Genomic DNA, 26,345 nt, shown 5'->3' on the forward strand with positions numbered 1-26,345 from the left:
GAAGTCAAAACCTACCTAATTTAAATGACAGGATTCCCAAAAGACCCAGGAATTGATAATACCAAGTGCCACACACAGAGAAAGGCAAATTAAAGGAAACAGCTAACGCAAGGAATTTCAGACCATTTTACATACTCCCAGAAAAATAAAATAAAGGAGCACTATAAAGCATCAAGAATCAGAACAGCTGTACATTTCTCAAGAAATATAAAAACTAACTAAAAACTGAAATACATTAAGATTATTAAGCCAATAAACCCTAACTGTGAAAAAGTAGTAACAACAGATAGATCACACAAAAAGAAGCAACAAGATATGAGGCCACTCAACTCAAAAATGCTATGCCACATGGAAAGTAAAAGGAAGGACACAAACCGTAGCCTGTTACCAGATGTGAGTGCCACATGGTTCATTATTTCACACTCAGCTTTCTGCAATGGGAGTTAAAGAGTCAGAGAGTTACCTGTCTGTAATTTAAAGCATCCAGATAGACTGAGTCTTGGGCAAAAACAACAGATTTGCATGGCATGTGGATCCCTAAGGCAAGTGTTTCAGTAGCTGTCACTACCTAGGAAAAAAAAAAAAAACCAGTCAATACACAATATAGCATATCTATAAGGACACAAGATCTATTTTCCACTCCAGTCACTGAACAACTCTTAGAGCTTTAACAAACCACATGTCATTAAAACTAACATACTAGCCCTACTGTTCTTGCAACTGCCTGACTATTCAAAGAACACTGCTACTTCAGCATCCTAACTGTTGCCATTTGCTCACCCTAAAATCATTTTCCCCAAATCTCCATTTGCAGGCTTTTTCTGATCTCTATATAAATGTCCAAAAAGACTTCCTGCACCATCGTTTCTAAAATAACCATGTTTACTTGTCCCCCCAAGACCTTAAGTATCATGAGGACATGGGCATTGATCTCTCTTGGCCACTGCTGTATCCCCAACACCTGGAAGAGTATTGGACACACAGCAGATGCACAATAAATATGTGTCCAATAACTGCATGAATGAATGAACAACAAGCATACAAATTTTCCTTAAGATAGGGTAATAATGTTTTGCCTTACGTACTCTGGACAACCACCTTCTCTTATTCTCATGTTTGTTTATGGAGGTTTTATCCAAACAGCTAACTGATCTAATTAATTGAAGGATAATAAAGTTACATTTTCCTTCTTATTTACTCTCTTAATATCAGTTATGTGCCCAATCACCTATGTAATGCTAGGTGCATATAGCTGCTCTCTCTTCCTGTCAAATACACTAATATTAACCTGTGCCATAATTATTTCAATTATTTAATGATAAAGAGTGAGCAAAAAGACTTTCTAATTGATATTTATAAACCCATCCAAATTCAACCCATTATTGGTTCATCTGTAAAAGTTCATCAATAAAAATGAAAGGCTCAAATCACTAAACTTTAGAATTTAGCCATAATGAGTAACATTTAGAAAAAAAAAAGTGTTCTGGCCAAGTGTAGTGGCTCACGCCTGTAACTTCAGCACTTTGGGAGGCCAAGGCAGGCCGATCACCTGAGGTGAGGAGTTCGAGACCAGCCTGACCAACACGGAGAAACCCTGCCTCTATTAAAAATACAAAATTAGCCAGGCATGGTGGCACATGCCTGTAATCCCAACTACTCAGGAGGCAGAGGCAGAATTGCTTGAACCCTGGAGACGGACGTTGCAGCGAGCCGAGATTACACCATTGCACTCCAGCCTGGGCAACAAGAGTGAAACTCCGTCTCAAAAAAAAAAAAAAAAAAAAAAAATTGTTCTGTGTAGCAAGCTCCCGCAGTCTCAGAATAACACTTTTATAATAATATGGCTATTCATTCATTTATATATTCATTCATTTACTCACTCATTAACTTTTATTGAGCCACTACTATGTGACAAGATCTACAACACTGACTGTGATGAACAAAATTGGAGTGACCTTTGCCCGTAATTAATAACCTTTATGAAAACTTTTCTGGTTATTTGTCCTTTAAAATGACAAATAAATGATACAGATATGAAAACTGAGCAGAGTTGTTCACAATATTTTATTTTTATAAACAGCAAGAAACAACTTTTATTTATGATATCTAATACTCCTCACTCTTCTTAAGATTACAAAAATGGCTGGGCATGGTGGCTCACGCCTGTAATACCAGCATTTTGGGAGGCTGAGGTGGGCTGATTACCTGAGGTCAGGAGTTTGAGACCAGCCTGGCCAACATGGTGAAACCCTGCCTCTACTAAAAATACAAAAATTAGCTGGGTGTGGTGGTGCATGCCTGTAATCCCAGCTACTGAAGAGAATGAGGCAGGAGAATGGCTTGAACCCAGGAGGCGGAGGTTGCAGTGAGCTGAGATTGTGCCGCTGCACTCCAGCCTGGGTGACAGAGCAAGACGCCGTCTCACAAAAAAAGATTACAAAATAAATATTCTGAATAGTGTAACGACTACCCTTCTACACAACTCTTCACACACTGTCCCCACCTAGAAGTAGAATATTGCAAGCTTCTGAAACATACTAACAAAAAGTTAACATAAAGCATTTAACTATGAGCCATCTAAGATGTCCTTACCCTCTTCCAAGTTCATTTGGAGGTATCACATCTATCAGCTCTGTCTAAAATATGTTAGTCTAGTGCAAGTTTTTTCCAATTCTTAAAAAAGAAATGTCTTTCTCTTAGCTGAGGTATGACATTAGAAAATAGTCTGACTAAAAGTATAGTCATTTATACTAAATGTATAAATATCCTTATGAGCTGTCTAGGACAAAATTGTAAGAACTATGTCCTAGATACTAAGTGTTAAAGAGTAAAGGGTTATGACCAGGCACAGTGGCTCACGCCTGTAATCCCAGCACTTTGGGAGCCCCAGGTGGGTGGATCATGAGGTCAGGAGTTCGAGAACAGGCTGGCCAGCATGGTGAAACCCTGTCTGTAATAAAATACAAAAAAAATTAACTGGGCATGATGGTGCGCGCTTGTAATTCCAGCTACACGGGACGGCTAAAGTAGGAAAATTGATTGACCCTGGGAGGTGGAGGTTGCAGTAAGCCAAGATCGCGCCAATGCACTCCAGCCTGGAAAACAGAGCGAGACTCCATCTAATAAAAATTTAAAAAAAAAAAAGAGTAAAGTGTTATGCCTAGATTACCACAGCTATACTACTCCATTATAAATATTATTTTTCAATGTAGAAATAATTTTTAAACTCCTCTAATAAATGGGATAGATGGAGCAGTCCAGTCCAGCGAGTTGTAATAAAAAGACACTGGTTAGATGAGAAAACCAACTGGTATAATTTTTTACCTTTTAGTGGTATTCAGCATCATATATGCACAACTTTATTTTTTAAATGCAAAGAAATTTACCTACCCTAATAAGCCCTTTTACAAAGAGTATCTCAACAAACTCTTTTTCTTTAAAATACATGCTGCTGTGATGATATCCAATCCCCCTTTGTGCTAAAGCCTTCAGTTCTTTGCCGTGTCTTGTTAATCGCACTCGCGGTAATACCCTATCCAAAGTCTAAAACAAGAAAGAAGTGTAAAACAATTGATGATGTATTTTATTTAATTTCAAGCTCAATCAGAATCAAAGGACATTTTCACAAGCAAATCACTTACATCTTGCACACAGTGAGGCTTCCCTTTGACCCTGAACCTACATGTTTTATGACTACAGAAACAATCTGCCCATTTTTGTGAACAGACTCTCTCAGAGAAGAGGCATTCATAAACCAAAGGGGAAGATGCTATTGAAGCAGCAGATCAAATGCCCAGGACGGATGAGTAAACAATCTTCTGCTGCCTGAGAGAGACAGACTACTTCTCTACTGGAACCTTAGGAGTCCTTTTCAAGCAAAGAGAGAGCGACTTCTCGAAGAAGGCAGAGCGAGATCTCTACTCTAGATGATCAGACAATTCTTACTTCTCACTGAACCACTCACAAGTCATATCCAACCCCTTAAAAATGTCCATACTCTCATAGCCACACTTCTAAGAATTTATCCTCAGAAGGAAATCCAGCAGTTGGCAAAGATGTCAAAGGTAAAAATGTATTAAGAGAACAAGAAAAAAATAATAAAAATAGCCTATGCAGCCTAGAGTAAGACAACTGGTTACATAAATTATAATCATCCACATAAATATATACTATGAAGCTATTAAAATAATAATGTAGCTCTATTGTTGTTGGCAAGAAATAAATAAGTAAGGGAGGAAAGGAGATTACAGACCAATTTGTATATAATATGGCCTTATTTTATTAACGAATAAATACATGAAATGTCTATGTGACTGTGGACATGCTTGTGACTACAGGCAATAGAATAAAAGATCTGATAGAACAGTGAGTCTCTCTGAGCTGTGACATTATTTTTATTTTCTATTTTCAAGTACTTCTGCAATGGACATAAATTACTTGCATAATAAAAAATGTTTAAATGCCATACCATCCTTGGATATTTCGATATCTGTTTAATGAAATGTTTTGAATGTTATATAGGTCTCTGAAATTGAAACTTTCAGTTGATATTATTTAAAATATATTGGGTCATAAAACCCAAACGTGACCAGAATTAAAATATATCATATTGAATTGAATTCTAGAATCAGGCTATAAACTAATCCAGGATAATAGAGTGAAATAAAATAAGAGGCTGACATTCACACTGAGCAAGGAAGAATCACTTATAGAACTTTAGCACATTAAATTGGGATAATCATTGCAAAACAAACAAAATCATACACAGAGATAATCATATTTCAAAGGTATTACACAAGTCATTTCAGTGTTCAAAGATATTAAACGATCCTATGATAAAATGTCACAACTGTAAAGTATTATATTAATAATTCTCTGACGTACTAAGCCTTTATTCCTGGTAATTTCAGTGTGTAGGGCTTTGACATCAGCATACGTGCAGTCCTCAGAAATTTCCAGAATCTTCAGATTCTCCAGGAAATTAATATATTCAGCTCTGCACATGTGTTTTCTTTCCAGTTTTTCAGGCTTCTTTGGGTTTTTTTTAGTGCTACTATTTAAAAAAAAAAAAAAAACTTTTAAGTAATGAAAACTCATATTCAGTTACTGCAAGAAGCCTAAGGCCCCACAGATTTCCCTTGGTCATCCGACGTTGACAGTAGCTCCATCAATCCTGACTTGGTCTCCCCTTCCTCACGTGCACTTCCACCATTTCATCTAGAAGTCAGGTCCCCTCATCAGCAAAATCCTCTATATTTTCTTCATTTTCTCTGCATAATTTCTCCTCCTTCACACTGTAACAGATATCCAGTTCTTCTCAGGAAAATTTCTGCTACTGAATCTCTTTTGAGCAGTGGCCAGAGCACAGTGGAAAAGCAAAGGGGGCAGGGTGTGTGGCACAGTCTAGAATTAGTTGGCACATCCCCTGATCCCAGTAACTCTGGTCTTATGAAGAGGGTTCCAGAAAGAAAAAGGTACTTTAAATATCCATGCTGACAGCAGAGACCCTTCCTGACTAGGCCTAAGAGAAAAATTGATTATACCATTAAATACTCTTTATTTTCATGGCCCATATCACTCATTACACATCCAACTTGAAATGTAGTTCCTAGTCCTGAAAAAAGACTGACTGAAGAGAATCAGTCACCAAGAAGACCTGGAGCTCCGACATCTCTCTCCTAGGTATTTTTCCCTTCCCCTACGTCCAAAAAATATACACAACAAGCAGAAAGAAGATCAAAGCAGTGGTGGAAACAATAGAGAACTTGCCCTAGTCTTTAGGCAATGTCTGAATTAGAAGGGCTACGGAAGTTGTTTCAATATTGTTACAGACTGAATGTTTGTGTCCCCCTCAAAACAAATTCATATGTTGAAATCCTAAACTCCATTTGTGATATCAGAAGGTGGGGTCTTTGGGAGGTGATTAAGTCACGAAGACAGAGTTTTCATGAATGGGATTGGCGACCTTATAAAAGAGGCTCCAGAGACATCCCTCGCCCCTTCCACCAAGTAAGGACACAGAGAAGACAGCTCTCTATGAACCAGGAAGCAGCTCTGTCAACACCCTGATCTTGGACTTCCTAACCTCCAGAACTGTGAGAAATAAATTTCTGTTTAGAAGCCACTTAGTCTATGGTAACTTGTTATGGACTAAGACAAATGTTGAGGGAAGGTTTAATTAGTCTTTCAAAAGTATTTATGAAGCACTATTACTATGTGCCAGGCAATATGCTATTACTGAGGGACTCAAAGAAGAATATGCACAGTTCTGGTAAGGGAACTCCCAATCTAAAGAAAATAAAGATATGGAAACAACTGCAATGCAGTGTTATAATTAATCCAAATGCTTTAATGATTCAAAGTGGAATGAGAACAAAAGACAAAGGGTAATAGATCTATCTGAGGCAATCATTATAAACTTCAGAGAGAAGACAGATTTTAAACAAAAGATGTGGGGGAAATGAGCAGATTTATGAGCCAACAGAAAGGAAGGCCCTCCAGGTAGATGCAGTTTGTACTACATAGATTCAGATGGTGGAGAGCAATTCATGTGAGTGCCTACCCATTAACAACTCTACCAAGCCATTCAGAAGGAAGAACTTTGTATGTACTACAATCTAACTAAATGTGCACATTAGAACTGATGGCAGCAGTGGCTAATCTGGAGCGGCCGCTGCCAGGACACCGTCTGCAGTGGGAGAGGCAAGGCCAGGGCTGCGTGCTCCATGGAGCCAGCAGGAGCTGGGAACAGGTGGAAGTCCTGCCCACTTCTGAGTTGACAGGGTGGGAGATGCATTCCCCAGGCACAGCTGTAGCCACCCAAGCTGCAGCTGCAGCTGCAGACCCAGGCATCCCTGTGCTCTTGGGGGCTGGGAGCAGGCAGGAACCCTGCCCTTATGGGAATAGCTGCAGCCACCCAAGCCATGGCTGCAGACCCGGGCCTCCCCGTGCACTTGGGTGCCAGGAGTGGACAGGAGCCCCACCCTCCCAGATATAGCTGCAGCCACCCAAGCTGCAACTGTGGACCCAGGCATCTCCACACTCTCGGGGGCCCAGGAAGGCCCCCTTCCCTCTGCAGGTTTGGAAGCACCTGCTCCCACTACCTGGCCTCTCTCTGCTCCCAGTCCCTACTCCACAGGCTCAGAAGTGTCTGCTCCTGCTGCCTGGCCTCTCCCTGCTCCTGGCACCCACTCCAAACTCAGAGAAAAGTTGAGGCCAAGCCCAGGTGCTGTCACAACCTAGCCAGGTGTGTGCATGCTCAGGACAGCGCTGACATGCCAGCCCCCTGTTGACTCAGCCATTTCCAGACATTGAGTGCCAGTGAGCATGGGAGGGAGGCCAAAGTGGGGGCTAAGAGCAGCTCGGCACTGGCCTGCAGGTGGCCCTTTGGCACAAACAGCCTGGGTGCCATGAACAGCAGCAGGAGGCAGACAGGCTAGGAGCAGAAAGGAGTGGGTCCCTGGTGAAGTCCCACCTTCAAGCTGAGAAAGGCCTGAAACCTGGGGGCTGGGCTGCCAGTCCTGTGGACCAGAGTGGGAACTTAATGGTGCTTTCTCCAGGCCTGCCCATGGCCACCCATGGCCCAATCAGCACACACTTCTTCCCCTCTGAATCCTATATAAACCTCAGACTCAGCCAGACTTGAGGACTCAACAGACGACCAGCTTCAGAGAGGAGCTACCCACTCCAGGGTCTCCTCTCTGCTGAGAGCTGACCAGATGTCAGGATTACCAGCTATGGAGGGGAGCTACCCACTCCAGGGCCTCATCTCTGCTAAAAGCTGAGCACTCAACAGGGCAACCAACTGCAAAGAGGAGTGACCCACTCCAGGGTCTTCTCTCCACTGAGAGCTAAGCACTTGATGGGATTACCTGCCTGCAGAGATGAGCAACCCACTCCAGGGTCTCCTCTCTGCTAAGAGCTCAACACTCAATGGGACATCCCACCTTCAGAGAGAAGCTACCCACTGCAGGTCTCCTCTGAGCTGTTCCATTTCTCAATAAAGCTCTTCTTCACCTTGCTTACCCTCCACTTGTCTGTGGACCTCATTCTTCCTGGATACAGGACAAGAACTTGGGACCCACTGAATGGCAGGGCTAAAAGACCTGTAACACAAACAGGGCTGAAACACACCCCTTGCTTGCCACGTTATGGGTGACAAGCTGGAGAGAAGAGAGAAGGAGAGAAGAGCTGCAGCCCTTCGGGGAGCCCAGACCTAGGAGCTCCCCAAGCCATGGCTGTGATAACTTCTTTGGGGCTCTGCAGTTCCTGGCATCTCTGGGCACCACCATGTTCCCCAGTGCCAGCCGTGGAAGCTGCTTGCAGTACGCCTGGTCCAGCCCCAGCCTCACAGGAAGCTGGTGCCCGTGCCAGTGCCTGGAGCTGCCCACCCCTCTGCAGCTAGCATGCCTGGCTGTGTGCAGCAAGGGTGCCATTGGCCACAGAGGTTTCCAGCCAGAAAAGCAACACCCCGTAACAGAATCCCATAACAGAACAACCAGACCAGCACCTGTATGTCAATAACACTGGAACAGGTGAACCTGGAACAAGAAATTACACATGAGAAAGACTCCAAAGAATGCCAAATAACAAATGGCAAGGACCTGAACCAAGGCAGAGCCAGTAAGTGAAGGATGGAGAGGACGGCAAGGAGAGAAGAAATATTTTGACCATGGAACTGTCAGAATTAATCAGACCTTGGGGAGAAAGGAAAAAAAATCACAGCAGTGAAGTCCTACCCCAAGCATACGATTGGTATGGCAATTCATTCTATAGGCCATTCTTTTGTTTTTAAGTTTTATTTTAAGTTCAATGGTACATGTGCAGATTTGTTATATAGGTAAACTTAGGTCATGAGAGTTTGTTGTACAGATTATTTCATAACCCAGGTATTAAGCCTAGTGCCTATTAGGTATTTCTCCTGATCCTCTCTCTCCCTCTTCCTCCCACCCTCCACCCTCGGATAGGCCCCAGTGTGTGTTGTTCCCCTCTATGTGTCCATGTATTCTCATAATTTACTTCCTACTTATAAGTGAGAACATGTAGTATTTGGTTTTCTGTTCCTGCATTAGTTTGCTAAGAATAATGGCCTACAGCTCTATCAATGTCCCTGTAAAGGACATAATCTCATTCTTTTTTATGGCTGCATAGTATTCCTTGGTGTACATGTACCACATTTTCCTTATCCAGTCTCTCATTGATGGGCATCTACGTTGATTCCATGTCTTTGCTATTGTGAATGGTGCTTCAGTGAACATATGCATGCATGTATCTTTACAACAGAATGATTTATATTCCTTTGGGTAGACGCCCAGCAATGGGATTGCTGGGTTGAATGGTATTTCTGTCTTTTGGTCTTTGAGGAATCACCACACTATCTTCCACAATGGTTGAACTAATTTACACTCCCACCAATAGTGAATAAGCGTTCTACAGACCAGGAAACCTCCAGGTTGTGGCCTAGGGCATGAATGCAGGTTACGGTTAAGTAGGCTGAGGGCCTCCTAGGAGGCCCAGTTGATCCTTAGGCTTATAGGCTGTAGTCCCACCTCCCCGATTCCTAAATGAAATCCATCTACATGTATAAGAGGGATTCCCTTCCTCCCATCCTCCCACCCAAATTTACTCTATTTGCAAAAACTGTGAAGCAATAACAAGAACCTCTTTGTGGCTCAGGTCTCTAAACATTTCTGACAGTGTCTTGTAAATATTTTAAGTCTTCAGGGGCCAATTTGTTTAAGTAAACATTAATACTTACATCCTTTTCTGTGTCTTCCTCACTTTTTCAAGTACTTCATCTATTGCAAAGACATAACTATGACATTCAGTGTGGGGATGGCTTTTTGTCTCTGTCTTCTCCAGAAAAGTGCACACACTTCCAGCTCTTTTTCCCACATCATCATTCTTAAACCTTAAAACAAATGAAAACAGTGCTTTGAAAAGACTATGTTTCTATCCATATTGTAAACCAAAAATAAAATTATAAGGCCCCTCAATCATCTGAATAGACTTCATCCTAGGCCAGGGCACTCTAAAATTTAAACTGAAAGACTGGTTTAAGCCCCGATGGGAAGCAGGGGTTCAACATACCTCTCTATACTCTCCAGCATTAACACCAACGCAGACCTTAAGTCTGATAAGAAACATTTACAGTCTATTCTCTCTGAAGCCAGCTACCTGGAGGCTTCATGTGCCTGGTAAAACTTTGGTCTCCACAACCTCTTATCATAACCCCGACATCCCTTTCTGTTGATAACTATTTCAACCAATTCCCAATCAGAAAATTTTTAAATCTACCTGTAACCTGGAAGCCTCCCTCCCCAACTTTGAGTTGTCCTGCCTTTCTGGACCAAACCAAGGTATATGTTAAATGTATTTGATTAATGTCTCATATCTCCCTAAAATGTATAAAACCAAGCTGTAGCCCTTGGGCACATGTTCTCAGGATCTCCTGCGGGATGTGTCACAGGCCATGGTCACTCATATTTGGCTCGGAATAAATCTCTTCAAATACTTTAGGGAGTTTGACAATATCATATGTCCATTTACCATGATCATCTTGACATACAGTTTGCTAGAAAAAAATGTTTTGGCTCAATGTATGTAATGTCCAGTAATATAACACTCATTCTAGGCTGAGTTCACCATAGAATTTTTTCGAATATTACTTGTGAGGCCATGGATTTACTAGCATGTTTAGAAAACAGACTTCGAAAAGAAATCCTATTTAGCTGATCAGCATTAAATTAATACACTGAAGAAACAAAGACTAGGAAAGTCACAGTCTACTATGCATGGTAAGAAGATCTGGTATGTAAAAGAGCAAAAATAATAATAGCAAACAATGACCAAGTTCCAGGCACTGTTCTATGTGGCTTCAATATATTAATTAATTTAATCTCTACCATGATGTTATGAGGAAGGTAATATTATCTCTGTTTTGCAGATGAAGAAGTAAATGCCAAAGGAAATTTTAAAATGTCTTCAAGGTCACATAGCCTAGTAACTGGTCAGGTTAAGATTAGAACCCGGGCAACTCAGCTTCAACCTCAGAGGCTTTTTTTTTTTTTTTTTTTTTTTTGAGACAGGCTCTTGCTCTGTCGCCCAGACTGGAGTACAGTGGTGCACTTGCAGCTCACTGAAGCAGAGGCTATATGTCTAACTGCACTTCTAAATTTGCCTCCGTGTTCACAGTAATACAAGTTAATATGCAACACCCACATATTACTGGTTGCAAACAGTACTCTAAATGACAGCATTAAATGATTCTTCTTACTGCTTTAACACAAACAAACCTAGGTCATCTAGAATTAATTTTCCTTTTTCAATCCCTCTGATAATCTATGACAAGAGTCCAGTGTAAAAAAAAAAAAAATTCTAGTGAATGGGCCTCAATCAGTCATGTTTTCTACTGATTAGTTAAGTGTTTTATATAAATTATTTCATTTAATCCATATCACAACCCAATGAATTAGTTATTATCTCCATTTTTCAAATGAGGCTGCAAGAAGCTAAATAGATTTTCAGAAGTCACATAGCCAAAGGAGGGCAGAGCTGCAGTTTAAGCTAAGATTCGACCCAAAGTATGCGCTCTTAACTACGCCTCTACATGGGCACCAGTCACTAATCATGCATCTTGTCAGCACCATGTGTTTTTTCTAGGGTCCAGATTAAGGAAGGGAAGTTGACCCAGCTTGAGCCTAAACCAACTGTCATAGAGTTCTCAATGTTCCAGAGCTACAAACCAGTGGACTCAACCTAGGATTTCTGTAGCATATTTTCAAGACAACTGGAAACTCCATTAAAGCTGGCAAAGATCTCATTCCCAAACATTTAAAATGTCTATTTTTAAAAATAATTTATTTTACAAAAGTAAATGCATGTAAGTGTATAAATAATGAATCCTGTTTCTGTTCAGATTCCTATCCCAAAGTCATACTTTCAGCCATTCCTCAGTGATATATAGGGGTACATTTGTTTCTAACTAAAATTCAGAGCCACACTGGAAAGTAATCTAGATAGATCTTATAACATGTTGGCAGAATACCTCATTTGTTTACTCTGGTCCAAGCACAAAAGAAGAAGAAATTTTCTTGTAATTCCCCACATTTGTGACTTCAGTCATACTACTCTTTAATTTCTCTTATCATCATCTTTTGGTTACTGACCACCAGCACGGACTTCAGATGCGTAACAGAACACATGTGGCTTAGTGCTACCATTTAACGTATCTACACACCTATGTGTTTGCGTGTTTGTCTTTGTAAACAATTTCACATTACCATTGGATCAAGGTCCTGGGAATTTATTTTATGCAAATTTTCGTAGTTAAAATAATTTAAAATTCTCTGGGCTAAATAAGTTTTTTGGTTCTGATTATTAGAGTGGGTCCAGGGTACACAGTGTTACCCACTTAATGTGTCCCACTTCGGTTCTCTTAATCAAAGAGAGATGCTAAATACCACTCAAGGTCTTTTTATTATACCACACCATATCAAGGAAAGCCTCTGGGCTTAGTTTTCTTAGCTATAAATTAAAAACCAAACATTCAATAAATTATGAATGCTTTATGTGTTTTACATCTGTACATGAAAAATGCAATTTAGTTCCTAAAGGAACATTTCTAAAGTTAATGATAGTTGCTTACAAAAAAACATTTAGGAAAGCTGAAAACCTTTTTAAAAATCAAAAGTCAAGGAAGTAAGAGGGTAACAAGATGAAAAATTTTATAAGGATTGACCTAGAAGACTGACCCATTTCTTTAAAAATAAAATCTATATTATTTTTCTAAAATGCAACAAAATGGTAAAAGTAGGGTTACTTCTAACCACTATATATAAATGAGACTAATTGAAAACAAAACCAAACAAAAAATTCTCACATATAAACAAAGGTAAATTAAGTTTCAGTTACTTACAAAAAAAATATTGCAGGCAACTTATCCATTTGTCTTAACTTTTCAACAAGAAGAGGAAACATTTTCACCATATCTTTTGAACTAGACAATGAATCCGGACTAAGGTTCTTCAGTACTCTTTTGACCTACAACAGTAAGTTAAAATTATTTAAAAAAAAAAAAAAGAATTTGTGGAAACAGAAGAAAGAAAGGAATTATTTTGTTGTCTAAAATTAGAATAATTTTTCATATATAGTTTTGGGTGGGTTTTTAAAATAGTCCTTTAATATTATCAAGTAGTGGTAAAAGTCAACAGAGTCACAGACATCTCTATACTAAAGAATAGATAATAAAATATATAAAATATAATATATGATATTTTGTAGGTACTACAAATAAGTCAGTAGGATAAGGATGTTCATAAAATGTTGCTGTTTCAACTGTTGCAGGAAGAGTGACAAAGGGTTTCTCCAGTTATTAGATAACAAAATAGCTGCCAAATATGTTAAGGAGTATATAAAACCTATAATGGAAAAGAACCTCTTAAAATTAAAAAGAAAAAGTTTTAACTATGTCTACCAATAATTTGTAATAGTATACAAACATGTTTATAATGCTTAACTGAAAATTCAAGAGATAAGTGAGTCACAAAATACAATGACCAATAGAAGTGTAATAAGTTGTTCACCTCAGATATTGTTGAAATTGTGGATAGTAAGTTTTATCCTACTATTCCATATTTGATAATTTTTTTAAAAACAGCATCTACTTCTTTTTTAATCAGAAAAAATAAATGTTATTTTACATCAGGAAAATTAACATTAAATTCCTTTACATAATATACAATGGAAAATCTTTGATGAAATAGTTATGGCTATCATGAATAATTTTCTTGACAAAGTTATTTTCCAGTTTAATTATCATTTGAGGGGTGGCAAATAGGGACATCCTTGGTATTCAGTTTTCCCCTGATTAACATTTAATGGAACACAGCATTCTGTGCCAAACAGGCTAAATTATTTGCAATATTTCCTAACATCAGTATCATTTTTTTTTTTTTTTTTTGAAGATGAGTCTCCCTCTGTTGCCCAGACTGGAGTACAGTGGCATGATCTCGGCTCACTGCAACCTCTGCCTCCCAGGCTCAAGTGATTCTTCCACTTCAATCTCCAGAGTAGCTAGGATTACAGGCATGCGCCACCACACCTGGCTAATTTTTGTATTTTTTTAGAGACAGGATTTCACCATGTTGGCCAGGCTGGTCACAAGCTTCTGGCCTCAAGTGATCCACTCGCCTCAGCTTCCCAAAGTGCTGGGATTATAGGTGTGAGCCACCACTCCCAGCCAACCAATACCATTTTTATCTTTATTTCTTTCACCACCAGAGTGAAAAATGCAAATAAACATGACAGTCACCAAACTAGAACCAAAGATGCATCAATGTTATGCTCAAAGATATCTTTGCTTCTCAGCATAGCCACCTACGAGTCTGTCATCTATAAATTTGCCTGAGCCTCTTTCAGTTATATTTATATTTTCTCATTTATCATCATGTACATGAGTTTCAGAAATTGGTTATTTTTAAATAATTTATTTTTATTTGCACAAAACTTTCTTAGATTAGCCCCTGTACTAATTCCTGATCTCCACTATCATTCCTCTGGAGCCAGTCCCTCTTCTGTGAAAGCCTCGGCAACATTGGTTCTCCTGTTAAAGTTAAAGGTTCTTCGTTTTTAGCTGTTTGTAGCTGTTACCTGAAGAAACCAAAAGCCTATGGTGCATGTTTTAAAGGTCACTGAGCTAAGAAATGAAACCATTTCCCTCCTCCTTTATTCTATCTCATACTCACTGGATAACATGTTTAAATGGAATTACTAAAACCAAAATTAGAATAAAAAGATTACAAAACATTTATTGGCTAAATTATTATGCAACTCCAAACAATTAACAATTAAGTGAAACTTTGTCCAAGAAAGTGTGAAAATTACCTTCTTCACTTGGCCATTTTTAATCCAATTTGTTAATTCTGCCTTTAAGTTTTCTTCATATTTTCTAGCATCCAACTTCTTAATGACTATTTTATTCTTAAAAAGAATGAATTCCTCTGGACACAATTCCTTGGGGGGAAAATTATCACAAAATTAAGCTAAGCTATGCAATCTATAGTAAGAAAAATACAATGATGTATTTAAGTTTACTTGTCTCCTTAACAAAATTGCAAACTCCTTGAGGGCAGAGGCTGTTGAACATCTTTTTACCTCCCAATAATTTCTAACACATAAACCTATGATGATGGGTGAACTCTTCAAAAGAAAGAATACAGGGCACAGCTGATGAAAAGATGAAAACCAACAGAGAAGAGAATAGAGGAATATAAGTCCAAAAACACAATTAAAGTAGTATGGTATCCCAAAAGCTAAAAGAAGACATATTTTTGAGAATTACAGAATATTCCATGCTACATACAATAATAAAGTCACAAAGAATGGCTGAAAATAAGAAAAAATAACTGATTATTTCAAAATAGCAGCATCAACCAAGTAGAGAGAATAAGTGTGCTTACCTGTAGAGTAATTTTGCTATATTCTGGAATAGCATTAACTAAAGTTCATTTTGGTGAATATATATTTCTATATTTACCTGAGCCCTGGGCCAAGTTTCCCAGACTTGAGCCATGGTATCATAAAGCTGGATGCTTTCTTGAGGGGTGAGGGTAAGATCAGGTGGGAATCCATACTTTTCAATCTGTGAATAAACAAATTAATGGATGGATGAAGAAATAAAATTACAATGTTTATATTTCTTTTATTTTAACTTTCATGACTAAACCCTCAAGTCTTTACCTGTGAATCCAGGGACATTAAAAGGCAATCAACTGTAATATTTCACCTCTGCAAGGATCTGTTAATAAAGTCTTAACAAAGTAGCATCCCTAACCTGCTGAAATGGAAAACTTCAAAATCCACTAATAAGTTTCAGTACTATTTCCTGAGACTATTTGCACTAGATAATAAACTAACACTGCTCTATGAAACTTCCTTAGAATGCCAGTGAGGGTACTGGGTGGCTGGGAAATATGAGTTCTTACAGAATAGCCTCAGTTTAGACAAAAAATATACCTTTCTTTTTGAAATATCCCTTTGAAACAGACATTAAAATGTGTTTAGTGATGAAGATGATTTTATGGGTACCAAGCCATGTAAAAAGGGACAAAGCTTTGCCCCTAGAGATCCAATACAAGAGCCAGATCAAGTTTATAAGGGCAAAGACCCTCAGACAACCTTCAGATACTCAAAAGAAATTTCTACCTGATGGTTACCCTGGTTACTGATCAGCTTCTGTCTGAAGCCTTTAGAACTCATGCACTACTTTTTCTCTCACAAATACTGTTGCTGTTAGTTGTGTGCAAAGCACCATGTAGGGTACAAGAACAAATCCTGTCCTCATAGCCTTTGTGTTCTATACTCTTTTGGCTTCAATCACCACTTCTTCGAATCCATTATGTACAAAAGGGATAAAGTAACATCTAAACCGTAACACTAAGAAAAAAATTAAAGATGAGTAACTATGGGAAAGGCCCTATTAAGCAAGTTAACCAAGTATCTTTATGTCAAGGTTTTTGTTATGTTCATGTGTACTGTGAATCTCTAAGAAAGGGACAGGATATCACACTTCTCCCAAATATACTTGAGGAAGGAACCCTTCCTTTAAAAAATGCCTATTACTGGTTTCTAGAAGATTGGAAATACTGGGCTAAAGGAGCCACTCCAAACAGAGTTCAGAAAGCAAAGAAAGGCTGTTTGATGGACTGTACCGCACAGCTGGGTTCTAATCACAGCTCTAATCACTACTCCCTGGGGTTCTGTTTTTCTTGTCTATAATATGAGAATGACAATGTCTTCATTGCTTGTCTTCAAGATTGTGGTGAGATTCAAGAGGTTAATATAGCAAGGTTTTCTTTTTATTCTATGTTATGCAACATAAATATAAAGAATCATCATTTAGCAATTCTCAGATTGAATTTATGAAGCTAGCTAGTTGGCAGGGACTTCATTTGAATACACTAGTAACTGTATTCATTATCTCAGAAGGTGAGGATTTCAGTATCTCATAAACTGCATCTTGCAGGTGACCAAATATTCTGTCTATAAATGAAGCCATTCTTGACTTAAGTAATTAGTTTTCTAAGAATTATCAAGTACATACTAATGCTATGCTTCTATTTTGGTCTCTAGAATAATAGTGATTCATTTTCAAAGCATCTCCCTTCCTTTATGAATGCCTTGGTTTCCCATCTCTAAAATGGGAATAATTATCCTTACACCACAGATTTGTTGTGAGGATTAAATGATATAATGTATACAATATGCTGTTAAAATGCCTGACTCTTTTTGAGTATCCCATCCATCATAGTGACTGATTATTAACTTTCAGGTATTCTTTTTCATCCGTTTGTCAATTGTATCACTAAAAGGATATATTCAATTCAATTGTTCTCCTCTGCACAACATGTAATTAGCTGGTTTCTCTTAAGCTGGCCTAGATAATACATAAAATTATATAGAAAGACAATATATAAAAGATCATTATATGGTTATATCGGTTTGTACTTGTTCATTCATAAACAAAAGCATATCATACCACAATGCTCCTTTTGAAAAAAAAATTAAAATGAACAAAAAATAAGTAAAAAAGTTACATACTAAGCATTTATCAGAACTACACAGAAAGAGACAGACAGTAGTTCTTTCGAGGACTGCCTGGTGCCGACAGCCTCTTCGGGCACTGAGCAGCTGTTCTTTTACGGCAGCATAATTCGTAGGAAGGCTGTGCAGCTCTTCCCTTAGCCCAGGAACAAGCCATATATGGATTGCAGTGATCCCTCACCACAGCTGGATTAAAGCCAGCTCACTCATCCTGTTCCCATGCCTTCCTTCCCAAAGCTATTTCCATGAGTGTTACAGAGAATAAATCCAAGGTTAGAAGGTTCCTTTACATTCTTCTCCTGTTGCTTCAATGTATTCTGCTTCCCCTCATGATTGAACAATTTCAGTGTAATCTCATGAATACTATACTCATTTGGATAGACCATCTTGCTGTTGTCATTGCTATCTTAGGAGCACGAAGAAAGGTCTTATATAAATGCACACCTCACAAATTTAACCAGTTGTCTAAGCATTTTAAAAAGCATGTCTCTCTAGTTGTCTAGTTACTTTACAAAAGTAAAGTATCACAGAGTAAAGAGCTGAGAAGATTCATACAACAGCACAGCTCTGCAGAAGTCATACAGGGTCAGAACACACTGTAATGGTTCTGTTGCTTTCCAATTACTCCATTAATAGCTACTGAGAATAGACGAAGGCACATGGCCAAAATGATGATCTTACCAAGAACTCCAGGCCACTGTACTCACAAATGCTTAAAGGTAACTTACCTTAAATCACTCTAAGCAGAGTAAACCATTAAAAAATTATAAAATACTATGCAACTAAAAACTTGCTGAAAATTCAATGCTGAAGATATCAAAATATAATTGGAAGGCTTAAAGAGTGATGTATGCTTATCATATATCTATTCCCTAAGCACAGAGTCAGAGAAATAGGGAGGGATAGGGACAGAAATGCCATTTGGAATGAGTCATTGCAAAGCCAAGAAAAAACTACATAATAAAATTATGTTTGAAAATTTCTGGAAGACAGAATCACTTTAAGTGAGTTTTACATGCCCTTAATCACCATAGCTCAGAATCTATGAAGTAATTTCCATTTAATTCCTTACTCGTGCATTCGATCCACAAATTATTTAGTATAACACTATGATTAAGAACATTAGGCTTTGGGGTCAGAACTTCTGAGTTTGTACCATAGTCTGACAATTACTAACTGAGTCCTTGGACTAGTTAAACAACCTCACTAGCCCTCTTTTTCCTCATCTGTAAGTTGGGAATAATTATAGTACATTTATTATAAAGATGTTGTGAAGGTTAAAAGAGAAATACATATAAATATTAACAAGTGCCTGCCACGTAAATTCTCAACACATCTTTGCAATCATCATTCCACAAATATTGACTGAGCAACTTTTGTGTATATGGCACTATGAGCTAGCTATAAGGTAATCCAGGGGTGAAAAAGTGCAAAATTTTTCATTAACAATTTTATAATTTAATAAGAAAAAGAAGACATGAAAGCAAAAAATTATAACAGCAGGCTAAACATAATTGGTGTCATTTAAAAAGTACAAATAATAAGTTATATATTATCAGAAAAGAAGATTAATTCCATGTGAAGAGATCATAGAAAGACTTCTGGAAAAAAAAAATCTCACATTAGCAAAGACATGGAAGACGAATAGAATCTGGAAACTTAGAGTTTGGCATCTGGAATGAAGCATTCCAGGTATAGTACACAGCATGAACCCTTTGGGTAAGCTACATCCGGGGTTTGAGTGAAAAGCTGAGGAAAGTCTAAGTTATAGAAGATTTGAATGCCAGGCTACAAAGTCTGAAATTTATTTCCAGTGGAGAAACATTGAAGACTTTTGAGTAGAATAAGGACAGGATCAGAATTATGTTTTAGGAAGATAAATGGAACAGCATAATTTTGGATATAAAGTAATAAAAAAAAGGACCAACTATTGGCTAATGTCATTATATCTTCACAAGGCAACTTGAACCTATATAATTTAATAACAGAGATAGGATGGAAAAAGAGGAGAGAATAGCAGGATAAATTAATGTCTTCCCACACTCATAATCCAGTGCCTCAAGTGAGATCTCCGAAAACTTCATCTTCTCAATCCACCATGAAAAAAGTCATGTTCCGATTTTTATGTTGGTAGGAAATGTCTCTTCCCTGTTCAGATCATTTGGTAATAGGAACTTCGGACATGAATGAGGACTGCCAATACAGTTGTGGCAGCACTGTTAGTCACAGAGAAGTAGAAGACGGAAATAGATACTAAGAAGCCGTAAATAGGAAAGGATAATGTCTGTAAATAAAGAAAAGGAATAAACTAACCAAAGAACCCGAATTAGAACTCTCCATTACTTCCTCTCCAGTTATTAAACTTTGGGTGTCCCAAACGACTTTGAGGATCTAATGAAAGCTAGAAGAATGTATACACACACAATTTTTAGGGGTTTTTCACTTTTCTACGAAGTCCATCCTTGATGTCCGTGTACCTGAGGTTAAGATTATCTGTAAAGATGGCCTAATAGAAGCCTCCTGTGAGCATCAGCCCCTACAGGAACTCCAAATTGAACAACTATGCACACAAAAGGCACCTTTATAAGAACCAAAAATCAGGTAAGTGATCACAGTATCTGGTTTTAACTCTGTATCACTGAAGGAGACACTGAAGAGGGCAGGAAAGACAGTGTCGACCTGCCAATGCCACCCATCCCACATCCTCCAGCAGTGGCCACATGGCATGCAGAGAGAGTCTGTGCACTTGGAAGAGGGAAAGCATGGTGACTGGGACTTTGCATTAGAATTCAGTGTTACCCTGTCACAGCGAAAAGCAACACCAGGCAGAACTCAGCTGGCACCAGTGGAGGGAGCATTTAGACTAGCCTGACCCAGAGGAGAACTGCCCATCCCAGCAGTCGAAACCTGACTTCCAGGATGGGTAATTCTGAAACTGGCAAGCTCATCACTGGGGGTTAAAGTGCCCGAGGGTCCTAAATAAACTTGAAAAGCAGCCTAGGCCACAAGGACTACAATTCCTGGGCAAGTCATGGTGCTGTGCTGGGCTCAGAGCCTATGGACTTGGGGTGTATGCAATCTACTGAGACACCAGCTGAGGAGAGCTAGGGAGTGATTGCATCATCCCTCCCCCAACCCTAAGCAGTGCAGCTCGCAGCTCTGAGCAAAACTCCTCCCTTCTGCTTGCTGAGAGGAGAGGGAAGAGTAAAGACGACTTTGTCTTCAAACTTGGACACCAGCTTAGCCACAGTAGGATAGAGCACTGAGCAAAGTCATGAGGCCCCCATTCCAGGCCCTCGCTCCCAGACCTTTCTAGACACATGCTGAAACCTGCTGCCTTGAAAAGATGGACCCAGATTTGGCAGGATTCATCACCCGCTGAATAAAGAGCGCTTGGGCCCTGAATAAGCAGCAGTGGTAGCTAGGTAGTACGTGGCCGTGTGCCTGGGGTGATACTCTGAGGCATGCTGGCTTCAGATACGACCCAGCACCTTCCTAGCTGTGGTGGCTATGGGGAGAGACTACTTCTGCTTGAAGAAAAGAGAGGGAAGAGTAAATGGGACTTTGTCTTGCAGCTCAGATGCCAACTCAGGCACAGTGGAGTAGAGCACTGAGCAGGCTCTTGGGGTCCCCAAGTGCAGGCCCTGGCTCTTGGATGGCATCTCTGAACCTACCCTGGGCCAGAGAAGAGCCTGTTGGCCTGAAGGGAGAGACCCAGGCCTTGTAGCATTCACCATAAGCTGACTGAAGAGGCCTTGGGCCTTGAGTGAAGATTAGCAGTAGCCAGGAAAAACTCACCATGGGCCAGGGCCGCTGGTGGTCACAGAGAGAGACTCCTCTACTTGTGGGGAAAAAAAAGGGAAGAGTAGATAGATCCTGACTCCAAGCCCTGGATCCCAAACAACATCTCTGGACCCACGTGAGATCCGGGGAACCCGCCACCTTGAAGAAAAGGACACCAGCCTGGCTGGCTTCACCACCTACTGATTGCAGAGTCCTCAGGCCTTGAATGAAAATTGGCAGTAGCCAGACAATGATTATTGTAAGCCTAGGGCAATACCTAGTGCTGTGCTTGATTCCATTCTAACTCAGTGCAGTCTCTGCAGTGGAGACCACAGGGATGCTATGTTGCTTTCTCTTCCCAGCTCCAGGCAGCTCAACACAGAGAAAAAGATTCCATTTGTTTGGGAGACAGTAAGGGAAGAAAACTAAAGTCTCTGATAATCCAGAGAATTATTCAGGATCTTATCCAAATCACCAAAGTGGTTCCTCTATGAGACTGCAAGAGCCACAGCCTCACTGAGCTTGGGGTGCCCCCCAGTGCAGATAATGGCTGCAGTGACCAAAATCTTAGATCACAACATCCAAGTCCCTCCAAATACCTGGGAAACCTTCTCAAGGACAAGTACAAATAAGCCCAGACTGTGAAGACTACAATAAATGCCTAACTACTTAATGTCTAAGCATCAATGAATATCCACAAGCATCAAGACCATCCAGGAAAATATGACCTCACCTAACGAACTAAATAAGGTACCAGGAACCAATTATGGAAAGACAAAGATATGTGACTTTTCAGGCTGATAATTTAAAATAGCTGTTTTGAGGAAACTCAAAAAGCCAGTATTACCCTGATATCAAAACAAGGCAAAGACACATTAAAAAAAGAAAACTACAGGCCAATATCCCTGATGAATATTAATGCAAAACTCCTCAACAAAATGCTAGCGAACTGAGTTAAACAACACATTTAAAAGATATTTCATTATGGCCACATGGGATTTATCACAGCAATGTAGGGATGGTTCTACATACACAAATCAATGTGATATATAATATCAATAGAATGATAGCAGGATCCTATTAGATAAATTTAACAAAGATATTGAAATAATTAAAAAGAATCAAGCAAAAGCTGACATACTGAAGAATCCACCAGAGTCTCTTGATAGCAAAATTAATCAAGCAGAAGTGAGCATTAGTGAGCCTGAAGAAAGGCTATTTGAAAATATATAGTCAGAAGAGAAAAAAGAAAAGAGAATTAAAAATGATAAAAGCATTCCTGTAAGATATAGAAAATAGCCTCAAAAGGGCAAATCTAAGATTTATTGGCCTTAAAGGGGCTTAAAACACCTAGAGTGAGGAGAAAGTTTATTCAAAGGGATAATAACAGAAAACTTCCCAAACCTAGAGAAATATACCAATACTCATATACAAGAAGATATAGAACACCAAGCAGATTTAACCCAAAGAAGACTATCTCAAGACATTTAATAATCATACTCCCAAAGGTCAAGAATAAAGAAAGGATCCTAAAAGCAGCAAGAGAAAAGAAACAAATAACACAATGGTGCTCCTATATGTCTGGCAGCAGACTTCTCAGTGGAAACCTCACAGGCCAGAAGAGAGTGGCATGACATAAAGGGCTGAAGGAAAAAATCTTTTATCATGGGATAGTATATCCAGTGAAAATATCCTTCAGACATGAAGGAGAAATAAAGACTTCCTCAGACAAAAGCTAAGAGATTTCAGCAACACCTGTCCTACAAGAAGTGCTAAAGGGAGTTCTTCAGTGGGAAATAAAAGGATGTTAATGAGCATTAAGAAACCATCTGAAGGTAAAAAAACTTACTAGTAAGTACACAGAAAAACACAGAATATTATAACATTGTAATTGTGATATGAGTATATCTTCAGTAGAAAGACAAAAAAATGAACCTATCACAAATTACAGCCACAGCAACTTTTCAAGACAGACAATACAATAAGATATTAATAGAAACAACAAAAAGTCAAAAAACTAAAACTAGAGCTACCTTATGATCCAGCAATACCACTGCTATGTATATACTTAAAAAAAAGGAAATCAGTATATCAAAGAGGTATCCGGACTCTCATGTTTATTGCAGCGCCATTCACAATAGCCAAGATTTGGAAGAAACCTAAGTGCCCATCAACAAATTAATGAATAAAGAAAATGTGGCACTTAAATACAGTGGAATACCATTCAGCCATAAAAAAAAATCAGATCCTATCATTTGCAACAACATAGATAGAATTGTCACTATGTTAAATGAAATAAGCCAGGCACAGAAAGAAAAACTTCACATGTTCTAACTTATCTGTGGGAGCTAAAAATTAAAACAATGGAATGCGTGGAGACAGAGAGTAGAATGATGGTTACCAGAGGCTAGCAAAGACAGTGGGTTGGGTGGAAGAGGGAATGGTTAATGAGCACAAAAAAATAGATAGAATAAATAAGATCTAGTATGTGATAGCACAACAGAGTGATTATAGCTAACAGTAATTTATTGTATATTTTAAAATAACTAAAAGAGTAGAATTGGATTGTGCTTAAGGTAATGGATACATACCTCATTTAGTCTGATGTGGTTATTATGCTTGAGGTAATGGATACATAATTACCATTGTGTATCCATTAAAGGATAAATGCTTGAGGTAGTGGATACATACCTCATTTAGTCTGACGTGGTTATTATGCATTGCATGTCTGTATCAAAATATCTCATGTGCCCCATATATACAGCTACTTTAGATGCCCACAAAATTAAAAATAAAAAATGTATTAAATTTAAAAAATAAATGAATAAAATAAAAGAATCGGTAAAAAAAGAAAAAGATTATCTATACATGCTGCAATTCTATGAAGATTGAGTCCCTTTCCAGTTGCGATATACACTAAAAATTCCACTAACAGGACAAATACACTTTTATACTTACAATATCTGTCGTTAGCGCAGCACAGGGATGAAAATGATCAAAATAAACATCATCATGTTTTACTGAACATATATGCTTCTCTAAATCATTGTATCTCTCTCCACCGAGTACTAGATATGAAGAGCAAGAATATCCAAATTAATGGACATACAATTATTAGAATATGGATTTAAAACACAAAAATCCCTATAAAAAGCTTTATAGTAAAATATAAAAATATAGAGTAAAACATAAAAAAAAAAGCTTACCAAGTCTAACTTCATATGATTGATTTTTATATGAATTGTCTTGGAGAAAGTTGAGACATTTGTCAGCCTGTTTTTCAGAAATAAATTTCTCTTCCATAATCTTGTCTGCCTGTTTCCAGTACTGTTTTACTGATTGCAGCCACCTTACAGAATAAACATGCATATAATTTAAATAAAATATAGAAGTATTTATCAAGAACTTGGATATTTTAAACAAAGAAAATTTCACAAGTTAAAAAATTTAGAGCATGCCCTCTCAATTTAAACCACCTGAGTTTACTTCAGAGCTGTGGACTTTGGGCAAATTCCTCAGCTTCTCTATGCCTCCATTTCTCCATCATAACATAGAAGATAACGAAAGTATCTTTCTCATAAGGGTGTTGTATGGCTTGAATGAGTTAATATACCTGCCACATAGAAAGCACTATGTGTTTGTTACCAGTGTTGCTGTTACTACCACTGTTGCTGTTACTAGGAAAAATCAAGTCTGGTAACAAAACAATACTTGATGTTCATATAATGCTTTGTTGTTCTTATGACTGTCATCTGCAAGGTCAATGACTGTGTCCCAGTTATTTCCATTTTAGCTTTAATTATTGGATAAGGACAAAGAAAGGGGGATACAATTCTCTCTCTTACTTCAGATGACATTTATTTGAAAATTTTTAGAAATTTTCCTACACAATTTCAGATCTGGCTATGGGAGACCTTGATTTTCTTTGGAGAAGATGTTTTCCTTCTTTAACTTCCAGGAAATATATCTTCAAAAAAATTTGAGAAAGCCAGACATGATAATGTGCACCTGTGGTCCCAGCTACTCAGGAGGCTGAGGTGGGAGGACTCCTTCAGCCCAGGAGTTTAAGGCCAGCCTGGGCAACAAAGCAAGACTACTGACGTTTCAAAGATTGGGTAATAAATTTATTTGAAAGTTATTATAGAAAAAACCTTAAAGACTTCAGACCATATAGACAATATATAATTCAACCACTGAATATATAACAACCACTCTTTTTACCTATACCTACTTGGTGAGAAGATTTGGGTTATTTATGGTAGCTGAAAGAACCAAAAAGGGACACCGAATAATGACAAGGAGGAGCTCCCAAAATTTTGCTCCAACTTCTCTGCCAAGATAATGGACCTAGTAAAGAAAAAAAAATCAGTTGAAAAGTTGATGTCAAAATCGTAAATAAAAAATAGAAGCATAAAATCATCATGCATATTTTTCCAGTTTCCTATAAATGACCTAACCTAAATAAAGTGAATGGTGATAAATTCAGACAATAGACATCATGACACTTAACTGTCTCCAATCTCCATATCTAAACCATTATTAATTCCTACAGATTCCAATTCCAAAAATCTATTTTGAAGCTATGTTTTTCTCTCCATTTTTTGTTGTCATTGAAGCCACCATCACCTGGCTTTCTACAACAGCCTTCTGATTTTTCTCTTAGCTTCCACTCTTTCTCTATACTTTCTTCACATCATAGCCCTAATGGTATTATTAAACAAAAATCAAATTAGGCTACATACCTAATTAAATCCCTACACTGTCCTCCCAATGCATTTACAGTAAACCACAAGCTGCTTAACTGGAAGTGTAACTTCCTGCATGATCTGGTTTCTTCCCACCTTTCCAACCCCATCTCAGGCCACTTTCCCCGCCATGCACTCTGCTCCCAACATACTGGCCTTCTTTTCATACCCTGAACACACGTGTTCCACCTGAGGGCCTTCACATATACGACCCTG

At 38.5% G+C, this 26,345-nt stretch overlaps 1 protein-coding gene across 11 annotated transcripts in view; it reads right to left on the bottom strand.

The window, feature by feature from the left end:
- DDX60L (DExD/H-box 60 like) overlaps positions 1 to 26,345 on the bottom strand; it is a 123,834-nt gene that overhangs the window by 34,363 nt on the left and 63,126 nt on the right. For 9 of the 11 annotated variants that reach the window (XR_010156232.1, XM_054683911.2, XM_054683912.2 and 6 more), the window contains 10 exons: positions 25,616 to 25,731; positions 24,591 to 24,733; positions 24,343 to 24,452; positions 15,536 to 15,640; positions 14,884 to 15,012; positions 12,917 to 13,041; positions 9,758 to 9,910; positions 4,885 to 5,053; positions 3,387 to 3,543; positions 464 to 564 (listed from right to left, as the gene is read on the bottom strand). Coding sequence is in view for 10 of the 11 variants with exons in the window: in XM_054683911.2 (XP_054539886.1) it covers positions 464 to 564; positions 3,387 to 3,543; positions 4,885 to 5,053; positions 9,758 to 9,910; positions 12,917 to 13,041; positions 14,884 to 15,012; positions 15,536 to 15,640; positions 24,343 to 24,452; positions 24,591 to 24,733; positions 25,616 to 25,731 (1,308 nt within the window). In the remaining variant the exon portion in view is untranslated. Of the gene's footprint in view, positions 1 to 463; positions 569 to 3,386; positions 3,544 to 4,884; positions 5,054 to 9,757; positions 9,911 to 12,916; positions 13,042 to 14,883; positions 15,013 to 15,535; positions 15,641 to 24,342; positions 24,453 to 24,590; positions 24,734 to 25,615; positions 25,732 to 26,345 lie in introns of all 11 variants that reach the window. The other 2 variants (XM_063808444.1, NM_001428003.1) reach the window with 1 other exon arrangement.

The sequence above is a fragment of the Pan troglodytes genome, chromosome 3, assembly GCF_028858775.2.
Source record: "Pan troglodytes isolate AG18354 chromosome 3, NHGRI_mPanTro3-v2.0_pri, whole genome shotgun sequence".
NCBI classification, from domain to species: Eukaryota; Metazoa; Chordata; class Mammalia; order Primates; family Hominidae; genus Pan; species Pan troglodytes.